The sequence below is a fragment of the Trachemys scripta genome, chromosome 3 (assembly GCF_013100865.1).
Source record: "Trachemys scripta elegans isolate TJP31775 chromosome 3, CAS_Tse_1.0, whole genome shotgun sequence".
Classification (NCBI taxonomy): Eukaryota; Metazoa; Chordata; order Testudines; family Emydidae; genus Trachemys; species Trachemys scripta.
The window spans coordinates 63465921-63487667 of record NC_048300.1 but is presented as its reverse complement, the minus strand read 5'-3'; the positions used below and the strand labels follow the sequence as shown (position 1 = coordinate 63487667).

General features: G+C 40.3%; 1 protein-coding gene across 1 annotated transcript in view; it reads left to right on the top strand.

Annotated features, from left to right (window-relative positions):
• LOC117874080 (opsin-5-like) overlaps window positions 1–19888 on the top strand; it is a 47807-nt gene extending 27919 nt beyond the window's left edge. Inside the window, exons 3-6 of the mRNA XM_034763886.1 lie at window positions 11574–11673; window positions 14430–14534; window positions 17289–17512; window positions 19445–19888. Coding sequence (XP_034619777.1) covers window positions 11574–11673; window positions 14430–14534; window positions 17289–17512; window positions 19445–19888 — 873 coding nt within the window. The remainder of the gene's footprint in view (window positions 1–11573; window positions 11674–14429; window positions 14535–17288; window positions 17513–19444) is intronic.
• Window positions 19889–21747: the final 1859 nt, after the last annotated feature.

Sequence of the window (21747 nt, the reverse complement as noted above, 5' to 3'; positions counted from 1 at the left end):
TTGATAATTTATTCCAACTCTGTTTCTCTCTTAACCCAGGCCTCATGTATTCTGTAGGATAACTGTCCTAAAGTTAAATGTCCATTGTTAGGTTTCAGAGTGAATTCACCCAGTTAAATAAAAAGGCAGTTCACACCCTTCCAAGCTATAGTTTCAGACTCTAGGGTTCAGCTACTTTATGTATAGTGTCAACATTTGAAAATATTTTCAAGGGTCAGTTCTCCAAATTGTCCCTTATAGGGAAAAAGCCCACATAGGAGACTGGAAACTCTGAGCCTGATCCAGTGCTGACTGAAGTCAAGGGAAAGATCCCCAGTGACTGCAATGGACTTTGGCACAGGGTGTCTATATTATTTGCCTCACAGAATTTCCACAAGATTCTTCCCACAGAAAAGGATGTGTTTGCTCATGGAAATAATGAACAGGGTTGTGGCCTATAGTTCTCTAGGCGGTTGCCAAAGGCCTAGGGCAATCTGTGTGAAGACCCTGTACTTTTCCAGCCTTTCCTCAATCCACTGTGGCTCTCCGGCAATGTGGCTTCAGTCGGAAATTACCAGGTTTTTGTTGCTTCTGAATAAACGTTGTAATCTGAGGCCATTAGGCCCCCATCCACTGTAGTATTTCATGTTTTCTGGTGAGTTTTAAGTTATTGTTAATCTTTCTCCAGTTATTTCAATGTAGAATCTATACTAGCCAGCAGTATCAATGTAACAAAGGAGCTCCAAAGAGCCGTCCCATCCCTTCAGATTTACAGATACATACCACGTCCTTGCTTCAGCTGCTTGGAGCTGAACTCACACCTTTGCTATGCTGTTATCTCTTGTGGCTAGAAGCCATATTAGCAGCTCAGCAGAAGAACCACCTCATCTGAGGCATTTAGCCAGCAGCCAGAAGTGACTCCCTGTCAACCCTGGCAGTGACTGGACAAATGGCTTCGCTACAGCCAAGAATCAGCCCAGAGAACTGATGGCCACGTGCTTTGCAGGCCGCAAAGTGGCTGTGGCAATCCCCATGGGTATCTGTGGCAGAGCCCATGAATAACCAATGTTCTTTAGGAAAACTCACCTGACAACTTTATAATCCTAGAGATCAGTATAAAGTAATATTCTGAGGACTAAAAAACTAAATATATATAAAGCAACAGAGGGTCCTGTGGGACCTTTAAGACTAACAGAAGTATTGGAGCATAAGCTTTCGTGGGTGAATGCCCACTTCATCAGACGCAAGTAATGGAAATTTCCAGAGGCAGGTATAAATCAGTATGGAGATAACGAGGTTAGTTCAATCAGGGAGTGTGAGGTGCTCTGCTAGCAGTTGAAGTGTGAACACCAAGGGAGGAGAAACTGCTTCTGTAGTTGGATAGCCATTCACAGTCTTTGTTTAATCCTGATCTGATTGTGTCAAATTTGCAAATGAACCGTAGCTCAGCAGTTTCTCTTTGGAGTCTGGTCCTGAAGTTTTTTTGCTGTAAGATGGCTACCTTTACATCTGCTATTGTGTGGCCAGGGAGGTTGAAGTGTTCTCTTACAGGTTTTTGTATATTGCCATTCCTGATATCTGACTTGTGTCCATTTATCCTCTTGCGTAGTGACTGTCCAGTTTGGCCAATGTACATAGCAGAGGTGCACTGCTGGCACATGATGGCATATATAACATTGGTGGACGTGCAGGTGAATGAGCCGGTGATGTTGTAGCTGATGTGGTTAGGCCCTGTGATGGTGTTGCTGGTGTAGATATGTGGGCAGTACTGGCATCGAGGTTTGTTGCATGGGTTGGTTCCTGAGTTAGAGTTGTTATGGTGCGGTGCGTGGTTGCTGGTGAGAACATGCTTAAGGTTGGCGGGTTATCTGTGAGCGAGGACTGGCCTGCCTCCCAAGGTCTGTGAAAGTGAGGGATCATTGTCCAGGATGGGTTGTAGATCACTGATGATGCGTTGGAGAGGTTTAAGCTGAGGACTGTAGGTGATGTCCTACAGTCCTCTGTACGTGTACCCAGAAGCCTCCTGCTACAAGACAGGCCCAAAAAAGAAACCAACAGAACTCCACTGGCCATCACCTACAGTCCTCAGCTTAAACCTCTCCAACGCATCATCAGTGATCTACAACCCATCCTGGACAAGTTTTCTGATTTCCAAAAACTGGGGGGGACTTTTCAGTTTTTCAATGAAAATCTGAATATTTTTTTCACCACAACCCCACTTTGAGGAAAAGGTTTCATATGAAAAAATTCAATCGGCAATAGTTACTAGGTATCATGTAGAGGTGGATAGTGTTCTGAAGGCCCACTAGCCAATTTTTTGGTGAAAAAATTATGTGAATTCTTGCCAAAGAATTTCATATGATTCCACTCCACTGAAATATCAATTCCAATGAAGTTTTTGTAAGATTTGAAAATAATGTATGCTTCATTATCAATATTTCATCCAGAAGTGGTCCTTATTTTGAGAGTATATAATTGTTTTTCAATCTTGGGGGTAGTAAATACTTTCCCACTTTTTCAGAAGGATTTATTGTCTACAGTGTATTTATTGTCTACAGTGTGTTGTCTACCTGGGAAAATACTGAAAGTAGGGACTGTATTTTTTTCACACAATGCACAGCCAGCCTGTGGAACTCTTTGCCAGAGGATGTTGTGAAGGCCAAGACTATAACAGAGTTCAAAAAAGAATTAGATAAGTTCATGGAGGATAGGTTAATCGATGGCTATTAGCCAGGATGAGCAGGGATGGTGTCCCTGGCCTCTGTTTGCTAGAAGCTGAGAATGGGCAACAGGGGATGGATCAGTTGATGATTACCTGTTCTGTTCATTCCCTCTGGGGCACCTGGCATTGTCCATTGTCAGAAGACAGGATACTGGGCTAGATGGACCTTTGGTCTGACCCAGTATGGCCATTCTTATCATCTTATGCTTTTATTATTCCACTGATATCAAGGTGTTTCCAAATGGCAATTTGTTTATTCTGTAAATCTTTCATTATGTTAAAGTGATATTATTCTTGGCTATGTGAAGTCCAAATTGTTCATAGTTCTATTGGGGAGTAGAGAATACCATTTTGATTTCAAGTAATTTTGTGCATGTGTGTTGTAATGTTATTGGGACTCACTAGATAGCACTATCACAAATAAATTTACAAAATAAATTTATTTGACTATATCAGAGTTACATATTTTTTTTAAAAAAATGCTTATTGTTGGCAGTGGTGCAGTTTTTTTTTTTTTTAGCTGCTGAACAGATTACCAGTAAAGTGTATTCTGCCTTAATCTCAAAAGATATTGTTTTTTTAGGCGTGACTGTTGCCAACAGTTATACTTATGTGAGCAAACAAAAAATAATGGTGTGAACCATTCTGTGTATGCATGAGAGAGAGAGAGAGATGTGAGAAATGTGTAATGGTCTAGTAATGTGAGCACAAATCTGGGAACCAAGAACTTCTGGGCATATCCAGTTGTGCTCACTGGGACAAGATAATCAGGCCTGTGAGTTCTACCACAAGTTCTGATATTGACATCCTCTGTATTTGTAAAATTTATAGGTGTGCATTAAGACATTGCATGGTGCACCGCAATGTAAATGAGATCGTTGCCCTCCAGTGCAAAGCTAAGTAAAGGCTAATCATTAACCCAGGTGAAGTTAAGTACTATGTAATTTCCTCTGCACTGAATGGTGGTCAGTCTCAAGTCCATAATGTTTACCCTTTCTTGCAAGGGACTTGAGTGGAGAATATTCCATTCTGAATAATATTCCTTTCCTTTAGCTCAATCCCTATTCTGCTAAACATTATCTATGCACTCCCCTTAGTCTTATCCCAGCTGCTGGGCACAAGTAACTTAGTGATTACTATAACTGTAGCACTAGAGTCCTGTGGATACTGACCACTGTCATGTGATAGGGTAATTAACTTTGTGTAACCCTGACCCATGTCAGGTGACTGATGCCAGGAACTAAAGATGACTCTGTGACAAGGACACACCCTTTTTGCAGCCACATATCACTCTCTCAGTAATGCAGGAAAAGGTGCCCCTGTGCTTCCTATTCTGCTCATGAGGTTTAACCTTGGATTTCTACACAGTTTTCCACACATGTACTATGCAGGATCAAGCCCATAGAATGCTTTTATCTAATCCAGAACATACTTTTTCAAATACTTGCCATATTTGTCACTTTAAAAGTACTGAACACATTTTCTTCAAATGTGGGGTTTGTTTGTTTTGGGTTTTTTCAGTTCTTACTGAGATCAAGGGAAATTTGAAGAAAATCAGTTCAGTCATTTTAATGTTACGCATATTTACAATGATGATGTCCTGGAACCAACTTGACCCCATGTACTTACATGGGTATATACCAGTATATGCATAAGTAACTAAACGAATGAACTGCAATACCAATAGCTGTGAGTCAACCTTTAGCTGATAGGGACTGATTCTGATCTCAGTTATGCCAGTGTAAATCTAGAATAACTCCATTCAAATCAGCAGAGTCCTGATTAATATAAATAAGAAGATCAGAATCTGCACTATGTCTGTTGTTAATTATATTTTTAGAGACACCAATTGACCTTTGATGCCTGGCAACTACTAGTATACAATGGGAAATGTTTCTGTTTTTCTTTTTCTCTAGAAAATACTAACAAATTAAATGGAAAAAGTATTTATGCAAGACCAAGGCTGAACCTTTAAGAGCTCAGATATCAGTGAATATTGTGGATAATTGCACAGCTTTAATTCTACCCCAGTGCATGTATATATTACAGTAATGCCTTTAATTTTTTGATCACACCATTAATCTTAGATGTGAGTATCTAAGGTTGTAGAAAACATTGTACAATATGATACTGTATTATTTTGGAAATAGTGTATGGTCACAGAATGTAAGACTGTATTGTATTGCAATACATGCAATGGGAGAAACTTATGGTTGTTTGTCCAACCTTGAATTTTGCATTTCTCTACTTTAGAGTGCTTAACTGTGCATCCTCAGTACAAAATGCTGAGTACAACTTGTTCTCACTTAACGATTTAAACTTGGTTTACTATTAAACTAAGTGCTTTTTGGTTTAGAGACCCTTAATGCATTGGATTATTGTCTGACCTCTAAATGGGGCTGCCCTGGACGACCACTCAGACATTTCAGCTAATACAGAATGCAACCACCCAGATTAGCAATGTTGTGGGCATGGAGGAAGTCAGAGACAGCAGTGGTTTCTAATTCATTTCCAAATGCAGTTCAAGTTGTTGGTTTGGATTGTGTACCTTGGGATCTCTTCTGTTTGACCTGACAGTTGAAATGAGCTATGTTGCTCAAACTGATACACTCGTGGAGAATTGGTAGGAGGGTGAGGAGAAGCTTGTTTTTCTTGGATATGAATGGAATTTACTTCCCCACTTGGTGCAAAAAACAACAACAGAATTTGCTGATGTTTAGGGAATACTCTGAGGACTCTCTCTCTTACCTTAGTCTTTTTTTGGTGAAGTGGTTTGAATAGGGAGTGTTTAGATTTCTCCTTTTGTTTCTGGGTTGGGGATTCTGTTGTTTTTTATTTACATGATATGAATTTGGAATCATTTTTGTTTGCATTTTTAAATGTTATTTCTGGGGACTACATTGTGACAGACTTAATATATACAGGGGAAGAATAATCTCTGTGACTTGGTTGGTTTTTCTTGATAGATTCATCATATTAACTAGAGGACAACAACGGGACAGCTTAGTCTATGGAGAAGCACATGCAGTTTAGGAAGCAACAATAGATTCACAGAATCAGATTTGTGTCCTCTGTCTTGATGGGGAGACTAGTATTTCAGCCTAAATTGACACACAATAGCTACTTTAGCAATCTGTTTTCATACCATTCTATCTCTGTTAATCTAAGATTAGAACCACTGGGACATATTCTTCTCTCGCAGTGATGTCAATAAGAATAGCTCCATTGAAGCGAATAGGGCTACAGCAATGTAACTGAGAGGAGAATCCAGTCCATTGCTAAAACTTGTTGGTACATGGGAGATTCCTGACACTTCCTACCTTAGAGCAAAGCTTAAGAAACTAATTTGAGGCATTATGAGCTTACACATTGTGAGTTTTAAATAGTATACTGTGGACATAATGAGATTTAAACTAAGGCATGAGAAGTAGAAAGTAGAATAAGGATGACGTTTTTCTTTTGTTCATGTCTCAGCTTGTAGGCAACCAGCAAAGATAATAAGCAGAATCTGTCAATATCTACATGGCAGAAGGAACAGCTTTGGTGTAATCCTGAAAGAAAAGCTTTTAAACTGGCTAATCTCCTTGCTTGTTAAGAAATATTAGCATAATATCTGGTTGAGTCAAAATTAAAATCAGACAGACTTCCTGATGATGTCTCTATTAATTTATGAAGTTTGGATCTGCAGTTATTGGAGTCCCCTCTCAACACTAGGAATCACTAATTGGGTAGCGTTAGGGTTCACATCACCAGTGGTCTTTAGGTCACATTATGAGGACCACTGCCCTACACTGAAATAACAGAAAATGTTATGACCATAGAAGGAAAGGAAGGGGCTGGAAGTAGAAGAAGAGAAAAAGAGAATAAAGAAACAGCTAAAGGGGAAAAGCATGAAAAGATACATAAAAATTTTAGATTAGAGACATTTTATTTATTCTTCTTCATATTTTAGTGTTTCCTTAGTTAATGGGCCAAATTATTTTTAAATTTGGAGAAGAAATGGATTACTTTATTCTCAGTACTTATATTAGTATTTCCAGCTATCAACTCAAGATACTGTGGTTGGATAATTAGTATTTTCTGGGTTGCTAGTTACTTTGGATTCTGTAAATCTGTCTCTGTTGCTACCTATGATCTATGCTGTCTTTTTAGGGGTAGAGGTGTGTGAGAAAGGTCTTTCTCTTTCTGTTGGCCATTATGGCAAGTCCCTAGAGCGCATGGACTATAACTAGTGTTGGGGACACCTTTTCTCCTCAGGGGACACCTCCTATTTCCTCTTCCTCTCCTTACACTGGAGTGGATATCTAGGGCTCAATTTTGATCTCAGTAATGCAATTGTAAATCTGGAATAACTGTAGCAGAATCCATATACTTGTTCTGAATAGATAGGGGTGTAATTGAGATCAGGCTCTAACTCCTAGGTCTATAGAAGCGAGAGACTGGAAAGAGCTATTAGGACCTCTTCCCCCTAGTGCAGGAGGATCCCCAATTGTATCCTTATTAATATTTTTCCTGTCTTAATTTCATTTCGCTACTCCTAATAATACCCTGTTGTACCAGCTTAAATGTTTTGTCTGTCTTCTTGGTGTGTAAGCCTCTTCCTTGTTTGTAAATCTGAAGGATAGTCCACTGGTTAAGGCACTGGCCTACTTGGGAGACCTGAGTTTGAGTCCCTCCTCTACCACACTTCCTGTGTGACCTCAGGCAAGTCCCTTAGTCTCAGTTCCCCATCTGTAAAAGTGGGGGGAAACGTGTTAAAGACTGTGAGGAACTCTGATATAGTAATGGGGGCTATATACATACCTAAAACGGAAAGAATTATGCAGAGCACGTTGCAACTCAACTCTGACTGTGAAGCTCTAAGCCCCCTGCATGCCCAGCACTGCAGATGTTGACAGCAAATTCCTGAGAGAGGAATGAGAATGAAGAGACAGCAACTGGAATAAATCCCTACGAGAGCAGCTGAGGCGCCAACAGTAAATTCACCGAAAGGAAGGGGGAGTAAAGAACAGGGAGAGAGAAACCCGAGTTGACCTTGACCTTGATTTTATAAAGAAGAGAAGGAACAATGCCCCTAGAGCTAACCAACTGTTAACACCTGCAGCTGGGAGTAGGCCAGACAGGAGCAGAAAAGGCTAAAGCTGGCTAAGCTAGTGGGTCTGACAGCTCCTTAGTGCTAAGCATAATGCTTTAATTAATCCCCTTTCTCTTTTAACCCACACCCAAAGAGCAAATATTGTATTTTCATTGATAAAGTATATAGGTAGAAACAATGTAGTTACTGCAGTATGCAAATTGTATGTTGTTTTCAGTGATAGAACCATCCAGTTTTGACCGTCTGCTACACATTTGGGGCTCCACTTTGCCTCTTGTGAAGCTGAGCCATGCTAAGGATGGTTAGGAGTACAAGGCAGGTGCTCCACCCCAGTGGAGGGCACTGAAGACATTGTCTTATATCATTTTAACCCTGGTGTTTAGGTACTTGAAACATATGTTGGTATTTTTCCAAGATGAATCTTAGGATGCTATTTATTGTCCCTGCTTCCACCTATTAGGCCTCTTTTGTAGCCTTTCTCTGGCCTGTTTATGGTTTCAGCTCCTCTGAATTTGATATCCTCTTGCGATTTCATTAATGTGCTGTTTAATCTCTCTTCTAGGCCATTAATGAAGACAGTAAGATCTATCCAATATAATTTCTGCAGTACCCCACTAAGCACCCCCCTGGACCTCAGTGCTTTGCAAATTGTCATTACTTATTGGTTTGGGGCCTGCTGTCTGTTTTTGGTCCACATGAGGTGTGTGTCTGTCCATAGCTGAGTTGAATTAATTTTGAGAGGAAGGCTGCATGAGACACTCTCAAATACTGTCCCCAATTCAAACACAATAAACCACATATGGGGCTTATAAAGTAAAATCCCTGTGGATGTAACAGAATAAAGATGAATAGGAGGGTATTAGATAAGGTGCCAAAGTCAGAAGGCAAAATGCATAAATAAGCATCTTTTATGCTCATACAGGGTCCAAACCAAAGCTGCTGGAAATCGATTGGGGAGTCTTTCCATTGACTTCAGTGGGCTTTAGATCGGGTTCCTAGATTCCCTTATTATCCAATGCACCTTGTGTAGTCAGCTATACCTTTGCAAGTCAGAATGGTGGCATTTTACATCTACTCCACACGTTTAAATATCTACTCCTGGTATGTAGCAATGGAGAACCAGGTCTCCCTAAACTGCTATTGGAAGGAGACTAGACTGATGTAACTTAAATGCTGAGGTGCATTTAAAGAAAGGTAGTGATTACGTACTTGCTATACATTGTTTGGTAAGTGTTGTCCTGCTTCCTTGTTTATAATTAGAAATGGTTGGAAAATGGAATTTCTGTTCTGCAGGAAATTCTGAAGTAACATTTTTTGCAGTTCCAAATCAGAATGAAAAATCAAAATTTAAAAATGTTCCTGTCGAATAGAAATTTTGAAAATTTCAGTTAAGAAAAATTGAAGTGTTTTATTTGATAAGATAATTTGTTATTTAATGGCAAAGCACTATACTAGGATATAATGCTAAACATTAAATGTAATATTAAATTATAACATTTTAATATAAAAGTCAAAATTAAATTAATCAAAATGATAAAGGTGGGAAAAAAATCCACATTATCTAAACCACCAATTTACTTGAAATTGACACATTCCCATGAACCATTTCAGTTTAATCAAACCGCATTCTCCGATGGAAAGCTGTTTCACTGAAAATGTTTCAACTCGCTCTAGTTATCATGATACAGTATTTCGTTTTAAATCAGAATGACTAGTCTCATTTTCCTGTCCTTTTTTGTGCGCTCCATTGGTAGATTCAGTTGATCAGGAAAGACAGTTGTCCCTCAATGAGAAATGATGTTGGCAAATCGGGGAAATGGGGATGAGAGAATAACAGTTGTCATCTTTGGAGGCAAAGAAGGTATATTGTCATATCCTCAGCAGACACATAATGACTTTAGTGGAGCTGTACTAGTTTACACCCACTGAGGATCTGGCCCTGACCCTTTATATGTACTTTTATTATTACTGCTTTTTAGGCTTATGTTCAGATTTTTCACTGTTCACATGATTCCTGAAACCCTGTTAGGTTCTGAACAATAACTAGTACTATTGGGCAGGGATAGCTTAGTGGTTTGAGCATTGGCCTGCTAAATCCAGGGTTGCGAGTTCAATCCTTGAGGGGGCCATTTAGGGAACTGGGGTAAAAAAATCTGTCTGGGGATTGGTCCTGCTTTGAGCAGGGGGTTGGACTAGATGATCTCTTGAGGTCCCTTCCAACCCTGATATTCTATGATTTTTTAAGCGTATGACTGTGTGGATTTACAGTAGTCCTTGTGTAGGTTGTTGTCTGGATTTGTGCAGTACAGATTTAGCACACAGCAGAGCAGCAGCTATTTGCCTCCATAAGCTTAATGAAGTGCACAGTACATTTGCATGTCCAGGTGTTTAACTAATCCTGAGAGACAACAGGCCAAATTCAGCCAAATGCAACCTGGAGTAAGCAGGTGCTGCATCCATGGAAATCATTGGGTCATATTCTTTTGTGACATATACATTAGTTTCAGTTACACATCAGGTGTAAGTTGATCATAAATCTGACATACGGGGCCATGTAAATGCCATAATAGTGCATCTTGCACTGATTTACTATTCAGTGATGCTGCAAAATGAATGTAAACAATACGCTGGGAAAGCGCGAGAGGGCTTGTTGCAAGAAAAGCAACCAGGAGAAGGGTGTAAGATAAAGCGTACCACACCTACTTTAATTTATATTCAGCTGATTCACAATGTCCTCAGGCCAAATTCAGGCATGAGTTCAATGAGAGTTCTGCCATTTATGTGAGGGTTGAATATATTTAGCCAGACTATTGAACTGGTTTAAGTTGCAGGGATTTTATTTATAGAATCATTGAATACCAAATTCTTGCAAGTTACAGTGTGGGGCCACTTACATCAGTTTTCCTACTCAATTTAATGTGAAACTTACACCTCCAAGTGACCCTCTAGCTTTAACTGTGTTTGCATCTGATTCCGACCTTTTGAAAATTAGACTAAGCCTGCAAAGATTTTATCCAGATCACCTCCCAGTCACACAGTATTCACTAACAGCTGGCTAGATTCAGCAGGAACTTCTTCCTTATATCCATGAATTAACCTAGTTGAATTGTAACCATCCTGTGCATAGATTGCTAGTGGGGCCATTGACTTCACTGGCGCTCTACAGAGGCAAAAGGGTCTATGCAGCCATACCTGTGTGGATCAGATTCCAGGATCAGGGCCTGAGTCAGTTTTACAAATACCTATAATAAATATGACTAGCATTGTTCAAAGGTAAATAATTTGGCTGATTTAGGTTTGGATGTTTTAAAAATCTTTTTTCCACTCAGCTAAGTTGATTACGTCTTGCATTCTTCCTATTGCTACTGCCACCTTAACCTAAACTTCATGTGTTCAATTTACATATTTGTCTCTATATAATGAGGATTGTTGCATCCAATCCCCTTTCTCCTGTTCAGTCTTTTTTCTCTTTCATGCCGTAACTTTGTATTTTGGGAGGATGCATTTCAGCAGGTGTTTGCTTGTTTGTTTTACATTCACGTTACCCACATGACACACCGCATCTAGTTTTTCAGTGTCTAATTGTTCACTGATCACAGAGATGGTAATGACCCCTGACATTTTATATTTCACTGGCATTTGGGCTTTTGGAAAAACTTTCAAGAACATTAATATAAAACCACTAGAGTATTCCCAATAGTTCCGCTCAATCCAACCCCCTTGTCATTCTGCAGTTTGGTTGTGGGAACAAAACCCCTTTTTTATTTGTTTTTCCAGATTGATGGATTTCTGACACTTCTGTTTGGCCTGGCTAGCATTAATACCCTTACAGTGATCAGTGTGACTCGCTACATAAAGGGCTGCCATCCAGACAGAGGTAAGGTCTTCAACAATGCATTTGAAGGAATTAAAAATAGCGCTGGTCTGACTCTGCCTTCAGTTACCTTGGTGAAAATCAAGAGTAACTACCTTGAAGTCAATGGAGTAATACAGTGCCAAATGGATATGTGGGGAAATCAAGATCAGGCCTAATAACTGCTGTTGGAAATTTGCTTCCATCAAACATTTTTCAAATGAACCCAAATAAGAGCAGGATTATTCTTGGCACATTCGCTTCACTGTGAGTAGAATTCACCCCTGTGCAGAGGGCCAACACTAAGCTTATGTATCACTTAAGTTCCTCAAAATAAAGTGTAAATGGCACTTCAGTGGTGCACACCTAAGTTTCTACCAGAGAGCAAGGTCACAGCCACCTCAGCCTAGATGCCTGGGCATCAGAGCTAAGCCCCAGAAGGATCCTCAAACTAGGTGTTCCCCCACCTATCTTGCTTGTGGGGCCCAATTTGGTAAGCATGCTCTGAACATACCTAGACCCACACAAAACAGCCAGAGGATGTGATCGTGCCCCCTTAACTTTTAGCCCAATGGTGTTAGGGCCCTCACCCAGGATGTGGAGACCTGGGTTCAATTCCTCTACACCCCCCCCCCATCTAATATAGGGAAGGAACTTGGATTTTGGTTTCCCACCCATCTCAGGAGATTGCCCTAACCATTGGGCTATGGGCTATTCGGGGGTCTCTCTCAATCTCTCCTGTTGAGGCTGTTCCACTGTGTATAAACAAATAAATATGCATTGGAGCAGAGGGACTGGAACCTGGCTCGCTCACATCCCTGATGAGTGCCCTAACCTCTGAGAGTAATTCTCTCTCAGGTGCCCAGGAGAGATTGAGAAAAATCTGCCCCAGAATACCCCATGCCCAAGAAATTGATTTCTGTGGAAATGAGGAGTCTAAATCTCTTTGTGGATCTAGCCCAAGGTGCCTGAGTTCCTTTGTGAATCTAGCCCTAAGTAACCGCAGGGAGTCTAGTGTCCTGGACAGCTCTCTGTGCTCTAAAGAAATCTTCCTCTTTCAGAGTTTTACCTCTTCAGCCAGTCACCACTGCTCCCATGAGACCCAAATTAATTGCATCGACTCAGGGAGCAGGGCTGCACACATTGTAGCCAAGCTTCCAGAACTTCTGCTGGTTAGAGGAGGGTACTTAAAAAGCCTGCTTTGAATACTTACACAACTGAAGATTAAACCTATGTATAAGCCAGATTCTCATTTATTCTAAGGCCCCTTATGCCACTCCAGCAGTGTAATGGAGTGTAAATGCAATTTACTCCCACTTTAAGGCCGCTTTACACTGCTGCATAGTGTAATGGGCCTCCGTATAAATCAGAATTTGGCCCATGTGGCTTTTCCCATTCCTTTATTGCTGCTGCTGCCTGCAACGTTATCAAGGGCCATTGATGCAGCCAAGCCATAGCAGAAACTGCAGGTTCATTATCCCTGGAGTCAGGCCAGATCAGGGAGCACTATGGAAACTGTGCTCAACTATCCCTGATAGGGGAGGGCATGGGAGAGTAAGGGAGGACACAGTGGAGCACTTGGGGGACTCAGGCTGAAAACATTTCCTGTATTTAATAAGTAGGATCATTCAGAACCCCTCCCATCCAATGACAGCATCAACAGCTTGGGAATCAAGGACAAAGAAGAGAAGAGAGTGGAATTCGTTAATTAAAACCATTAGAAATGTGAGTAACTAAAAGCCTTTTGCCTTTGACACACCTGAGGCTCATATTCTGTAGGAAAAATGGTAAGTATGGGGAAAGCAATAACTTTATTAAAATACATATCTGAGATATCTGTGCCAGGGTTAAATGTAAGGGTCATTCCAGAAGGCACTCGCAGTATTTGAGTGGGCTGGACTCTGGGCTAAATCCTATCACAAGTCACAACCAGACAACCCCAGAAAAATATATGTAGACAGTTGTCTACACCTATTGTCTGGAAAGCAGAGATTTCTTTCAAATGTAATAGGTTAAAATACTTTTCCTATGTGTTGTCTGGCACTGAAAGGTTTGCATGTGCAGACTGCAGCACATGGGCCTAATGATATTTGTGTAACTGATGGCACATGTAATCTTAATGAAAAGTGAAGTGAGTACTTTGCTAATCTAGTAAGGTAAAGGATATCTTTTTCTGTGGCCTTTATATCCCTTTAAAGAAGGCTGGAATTGGCACAACCACTGTATGATTAAGAGTAAGTTATTTTGGTTTCTCTGATCATGGATGAGATGAAAGCGTTCTGCTGGATGAATAAGGTAGTTTGAGTTTCTGATTTGTTTTCCTCTGGCTACCAGTGCGGGGGCAGAGTTAATGTTATTTGAATGCTATACTAGTGAATTTCCATTCTTTCCGTTGTTTTTCTTTTTTCATGTTAAATTAAACTTATAATTTCCTGTCTTTTTAAAGGTTTACAAAACTGAAAAGTTCATATACGTTTCTTGTAGCTATAACACTGAATTTCCTAATTCTTGCATATCTAATTTATCTATCACTTTTTAATCTAATCTAATTTCATCTAACTCCAATGTCCTTGCAAAATCTTGAAAATTCAAGTCACTGATATATACTTTCAACCTTACCTTTCATTTAAAAACAATTGTTTAGTCTGGGAATTATCTCAAGTACCAGGATTCCCCCAATTAGCCCTCCGTGATCTTTACAGTAGTCCAATGTGAATAGATTTCATCTGGAAAGGGTCAGTGTGTTAAGTGCCATTTTCTCACTGTGTTGTATGTTCCAGGGCATTGCATTAGCAACAGCAGCATCACTGTGGCCCTGGTTCTCATCTGGATAGCAGCTTTCTTCTGGTCAGTGGCTCCAATACTTGGATGGGGCAGTTATACAGGTAAAAGGCCTCTCAGACATTCCTACAGTGATACAACTGGCACATTTGCTCTTAATAGATCAAAGATGATTTCCCTCTTATCTTCCTTTTATTGTTGAGCAGACTGATTATCAATAGAGCTGGGAGTATAATTCATAAAGAATAATTTATCCAGGGAATGCTTATGATTGTACTCTGGGTATACCTCAAATTGCAGTTTTGGGCATGGTACTTTCTCTACATCTTCTACTAATCAGTGATATTACATTACATGGATGAAAGTACTGCTTATGAGCTACTTTGTCCAGATGTTTACATCCTTTCCAATATTTCCCTATACAATCTACTTGTGGGATGAAATTCTGGCCCCACTGAAGTCAATAGGAGTTTTGCCATTGATTTCAATAGAGCCAGGATTTCACCTTTGGTTTGCAAGGTTCTTACTGAATGTATCCAGATAAGTGCATCAGAACTTTTTGATGTTAAATATGGATAAGACCAATGTCTTTTAGAGCTCAGGGTAAGTAATTAATTTTCTATCTCTGGTTCCTGTCTTCTGAAAGTTAATTCATCCCATTTAAACTTCATCAGCTATGGAGAATTAAGAGGAGTTATTTTTGGTTAGGTCTTGTCATTTGATGCTAATATGAGTTCCATTGCTGAATCATGCAGGTTTCACCTGTTTAAATTTTCCAGGGACTGTAAATACTTGACAGTGTAAACAGCTAAAACTTTGGTTCATGCTTTGCTTATTTGTGATGTATTTTATTGCAATGGTTGTCTGAGCAGTCAACCTACTTAATTTTTTAAAAACTGTTTAAAGTCTATAGAAAACCCTGCTACTCATTTCATTTTGGGGAGTCCTAGAAACCTTCACTGCAACCTTTGTTCAAGTGGGAAATATTTAGGCAGGCTCTATTGCTATGAGTCAAACTCAATATTTTGTTACTGGGACAGATTTACAAAGGGGTTTGGGTGCTTAAAAATACAGATAAGTGCCTAGTGGGATATACAAAAGCACCCATTAGATGTCTAATTCCCATTGACCTTCTGTTAAATGCCTAACTTACATAGGCACTTTTGAAATCCCACTAGGTGCCTACCTGCATCTTAAGGCACCTAAATCCCTTTGTAAATCTGGCCCATTATCTAAGCATCTGTAGCCCCTTTATAACTGAAAAAATTGTGTATGCTCTAGTTTGCAATTTATGTTTGATCTCCGTTTTTTTCAGGTGTGTTTTTCCATTATCTGTGCCATTTGCTGTACAGTAACTCCTGAAAAATGCGACTTTAAGCAAAACGATGTTAAGCAAATCCAATTTCCCCATGAGAATTAATGTAAATGAGGGGGTTAGGTTCCAGGGAAATTTTTTTCACCAGACAAGACTCTTATTTTTATATATAGATTAGATAGATAGATATAGATATAAAAAAATAAATTGTTTGTTTAAAACTTATACTATGTGTGTGTCTTTTAATATAATACTGGTACACAGTGATGATGATTGTGAAGCTTGGTTGAGGTGGAGGAGTCAGAGGGTGGGATATTTCCAGGGAATGCCTTACTGCTAAATGATGAACTAGCAACGGGCTGAGCCCTCAAGGGTTAACACTCACATTCTTACTGTACAAGGCAGCAGGAAAGGAGGGAGGGCAGACAGAGACACACACCCTGTGTGTATGTGTGAGAGAGAGAGAGAGAGAGAGATGCGCATTTCCCCTTTAAGTATGAAGAATGGAGTCAGAAGTACACTGCCTTGTTAGTTAGATCAGCAAGCTGAGACAGGACCGCAGCTGCTGCTGCCTGGAAGCTCCCTCTGTCGTGTGTCCCCCCTGCTCTATGGAAGGAGGAGTAAGCAGGGTGCAGGAGCAGGGGGGAGGGGGATACCCTGACATTAGCCCCCTTCTTCCTCCCCCCCCCCCACAGCAAACAGGAGTCTCGGGGAGCAGCTCCAAAGCAGAGGGCAGGAGCAGCACATGGCAGTGGGGGGAGGGACAGCTGCAATTGCTAGCCTGCTGGGCAGCTGCTGCACAGGGAACTTAGGGGAATGGGGAGCTGACAGGGAGAGCTGTCAGTCCACCCTGGTTCCAACCACCCACCAGCTAGCTGCAACAGGCTGCTCTTTCTGCAAGCAGTGGATAAAGCAGGCAGCTGCCAAACGACATTAAAAGGGAGCATTGCACAACTTTAAACGAGCATGTTCCTAATTGATCAGCAACGTAACAACGAAACGACGTTAACCGGGACAACTTTAAGTGAGGAGTTACTGTATTTTTTATTCCTATTTCTTATTTTGTAATTTGTTAGTTAATTGCTTGTTGTATTATCTTTGATACAATAACTTATTATTATGCTGTTTGGTACCGAGATCTTAGAAAAAGTTACTGTGTAGCAAGTAATAGCACATGGAAGAACATAACTTACAATAGTATAAAACCTACAGAATTAATAACCATTTTTCTAAGAGTGGGAATTAAAATATCACACTTTACTGTCCCCCCAAACAATGGTTTCTTCATGCTAAATAGGCAGTGGAAATCTAAATCAGAAGCAAGTAGCCTGTAATACATTTTGTTGCAATCCATGAGGTCTTAGAAAATTGTCTCTCTAGAACATTATCTCATAATTCATTAAATCACCATGATCACTTGGTCCTTTGCTTTTTAAAAGAAGAAATCTATAGGTTTTAAATGGATAATTCAAATGTTTTAAGATTGATAAAGGGGAAATATGTTAAAAAGGAAAAAAGCTAACCAAATTATTTTGTTTTCTAGATCGCATGTATGGCACATGTGAGATAGACTGGGCAAAAGCCAACTTCTCTACAATCTACAAGTCCTACATTGTGTCTATATTTATCTGCTGTTTCTTTCTACCTGTGATTGTCATGGTCTTCTCATATGTGTCCATCATCAATACTGTCAAGTCAAGCCATGCACTAACTGGAATGGGTGATCCAACAGATAGGCAGAGGCGAATGGAGCGAAATGTCACTCGGGTACGTCTGGGTGCTTAGTATATCTGTAGTATATAAGAAAATAATCTTCTATGTTCTATAGAAACAGCATTAGAGTTCAATGAAGAAACTGAAGACTTATCAAATTGGATCACAAATGAACATTAAACCAGAACATGAAAAAAAATCATGCAGTCAGTCAAAAATATGGAGAAAATATAACTGAAGTACTTTATTTATGGATCACCAAAGATTGTATCCTCTTCTTTTTCTGAAGCGACAGTGCTGTGCAGAGAGAAACTTATGGTGGAATTCTCAAAAATGCTAATCACTGGCCTAACGCTGCTTCCTGTTCCATCAAAGTTAATAGGAAATTTAGTAAAAGTGGAGTGCTTTTAAAAATCCTACTATTAATTATTAAACCAGGGTATAATAAAAAACTGTTTCTTCCTACTCTTTTCTTCTGCTCGCCTTTCTTTTCCCTTTTGATTCTTATCCTACATTTCCTTCATTTCTCCCCACCCTTCCAACCCCCACTCTCTGTATTCTACCATGTACAGGTCTGTCTCGTCTTACGCGGGGGTTCTGTTCCGCAGTTAGCGCTTAAAGCGAAAACCACGTATAGTCAAAATTCCATTGAGTTCAATGGCGGGCGGAATCGCCCGCACTACAGGTATGGTGTTGAAATTGTTATTTTTCTCTTTTGTTTTTGCCGACCGTGTAAAGTTGAAATCACCCATGTTGAATGCGCGTAAGATGCGACATACCTGTATCTTTTTCTTTCTTTCTTCATGGTCCTCTTTCCAGTCTCCCTTCCTATTTCTTTTTCCTGCCCTTAGTTGACTGTTTTTATTTCATATTCCCTTCATCTTCATCCCAATTCTTTCAAAATATAAGTGGCAAAAAAATCAAACGTAAATTATAGGTAGGCACCTAAATCCATATTTAAGGCCCCAAGTAAGTGGCCTGATTTTCAGATGTGCTGAATATCCACTACTCCATTGCACTCATTGGGAACACTCTCTGTCAAATGCTTCTAAGAACCAGGGCATTTATTTAGTGCCTAAAGTGTCAAACTTTTTAGGTATTATGTTTGAAAATATTGGCCTAGAACAGTGGTGGGCAACAGGCGGCAGCCTCTGGCCGCCGCTTCCCGCAGCTCCCATTGGCCAGGAATGGCGAACCATGGCCACTGGGAGCTGCGGGCGGCCGTGCAAATGTAAACAAACTGTCTGGCAGCCTGCCAATGGATTACCCTAGTGGGTCGCAGGTTGCCCACCACGGGCCTAGAGCCTGATTTTCAGACGAGACAATCACCCATCATTCCTACTGATGTCGCAACTGGGGTTGTGAGATTCTCAGCACTTCTGAAAACCAGGGGTCTACAAAGGATTTTAGCTATTTTTATCTCAGTAAATATTTAGAGTGGACCCAATGCTATATCTTTGATTTATTTTGAGAAATACCCATTGAGCTGTCCAAACAAAGCCAGACAACATCTATGAATAAGAACCAAAGAGCAAAAGTTGCAAAATCTGGCCCATAGTGTGTCCTAATGCAGGGGTGCTGGAACTAGCAGAACTGGGGGTGCAGCAGCATCCCCTGACCTGAAGTGGTTTCCATCATATACAATAACATGACAATGAAGACGTACACTCAATTGCTCATCTAAAACAGACAATCGCTACATTTTCCATATAAGAAATGTGCTAGATTCTGTACAAACATATAGTAACAGACAGTCCCTGCCTCAAATTGCTCACCATTTAAGATGAAGCGTGGGAGGGAAAATACAGGCACAGAGAGGTGTAATGACTTGCCCAAGGTCATACAGTAGGTCAGTGGTACAGCTGGGAATACAAGCCAGGTGTTTCTTAGCCATCAAACCACACTGCATCTCTCTGCTTCTTTAGTGTAATCCAATGTACTGTATTGTCTTAAGAAAATAAAAGATGTTTTCATTCTCTTTCCTAGGTTTCTATTGTCATTTGCACAGCCTTTATTATAGCATGGTCTCCATATGCTGTCATCTCAATCTGGTCTGCCTGTGGCTACTCTGTGCCCAATCTAACCAGTATCTTTGCCAGTCTGTTTGCCAAGTCTGCCAGCTTCTACAACCCCATTATCTACTTTGGAATGAGCTCCAAATTCCGAAGGGACATTTTTGTCTTGCTGCATTGTGCTAAGGAGACTAAGGACCCCGTGAAGCTCAAACGCTTCAAAAACCTCAAGCAGAAGCAGGAGCCTTCTCCTTCTCAGAGAGAAGAGAAATATGCAGCGGCGGTCCAGCCTGCAGCCAGTCCTGATTCTGGGGTAGGGAGTCCAACCAACACCCCACCTCCCAAAAACAGGGAAGTGTATTTTGGTACCTTTGATTCTGCATCTACCAACCCTGATATTGAATGTGATAGACTGTAAGGCTGCAATTACCATGTGCACCCACTATACGTACAACTAGAACAGATTCAGCTCACCACTTCTGAACAGCTCCCTAGTTCCCATTCCATCTGTCTCTTACTCTAGAACTAATGACGACTCCAGTACGTCTTAAAGCAAATCAGGATGTGCTAAGCAAATATCATTCTTATTATATATGGGTTATAAACTGCAGTGCAGCAAATTACAATGGTGGGCATCAAATCTAGTGCCAGAGGGAATTTTTCCTTCTCTGGATCTTAGGGTGACCAGATAGCAACTGTGAAAAAATGGTACAGAGCGTGGGGGGTAATAGGCTCCTATATAAGAAAAAGTCCCACAAAATGGGACTGTCCCTTTAAAAAAAGGACATCTGGTCACCCTACTGGATCTACAGTACAGCATTTGAAAGACTTTATTTAGAAAATTTATCGGTTAGCCAAAATCACTAATATTTTCATATCCAAATTATATTAATTAGGTGATTTCATTTCCCAAAGCACATTTTCCCAGCCTTTTCTACCCTTTAACAGTCCCGGGTTTATCCCATTCCTCTGGCTTCACAATGCTGCCATTAGTCAAAGGCCAAAAGGGAAGTCTGCATCTGCTAAGAGCACTATAATGCTGCTCCATGATCAGCCACTAGAGGGTGTGCAAAAACCACATGCTCTCTGCAGGAGACTAACACTGTCACCTCCATGATACTCTCTGGCTACTCACATTAGAGGGGTGAGTGGGTGGGGATGGGTGTAAAAATAAGAGTCCTGAAGTCTAGCTAGAACTGAGTGCAGTAGCAGCCATGTCACTGAGCTAGTTGGCAAGCTCTTTGTGCACAGGCAATGAATAGCAAGATGCTGTTCTCACAAGAGTACCAATAAAGTATGGTTTGAAAATTATTTAAAAAACAAAACCAAAACCCAGCCTTTATTGACTCTTCTCAGGGCAGTCCGTATATCTGTCCAGGGATACAAAGCTGCCAACTACTAGCTAGAAATAGCTACTCTATAAAATAGTAGGACAAGGGAGTGATTTAAATAGCGAAGCTGCGGGGTTCAACCAGTAAAAAGGCTTTATTTTTCATGCTATTGGCAGAGACTGCCTATTCTGTCAGGTTTGTTTTGGAAAATGAAAACAAAGAGAGAGATGTCTATTTTCCTCCTCCTTGGGGGCTATTCTTGTTCACAGGCTTCCACCCAAAAAATGTATTGGCATGTTTACAGTAAACACGTTCCTTTTGAAACATTGTATCTGCATGTATTCATTGGCATTTGTATGTTCCATCATTAAACAAGATAAATAATTAATGGTTTGCAAACCTCATTACTAGTTCTGAATCTCTGACATCTGAATGTCCAAGTACATAAACATTGTATTTGTTTTGCAGAAGTATGCTTATCCATGTGTGTTTCTTGGGAAAGTTATCAAAAAAAAATCCACCTTAATTTCCTCCATTTAGTATATTTGGTTTGAGATTTTCATCTGATTTGAACTTAAAGACAAATACACTTTATAAGCAATGGCAGTGAACTATGGTTTCTTTCATGGCCATAGAGCTGAACTGAAAGTGTATTCATTTTCGTGGAAAAATTTTGAGAATTTGGCTTTTTTCTATTTCATTATCATAAATAATTAAAAGCAAATAGGTCAGCTGCTTGTGTCTGGGAGAAGCTGCATTCCCCAATCACAGGAGTGAATCAAACCCACAACAGATTTCAGGCAAAATCCTAACCTGACTGGATGGACTGAAGCAGGGGTGACAGAGGGGTGAGTAGCAGGGTACAAACCCTTGCGTCTAGCACAAGAACCATGCCGCTGGCTCAGTGTGTGCAGGTGCTATGCACTATTGAGTACACTTTGCTTCT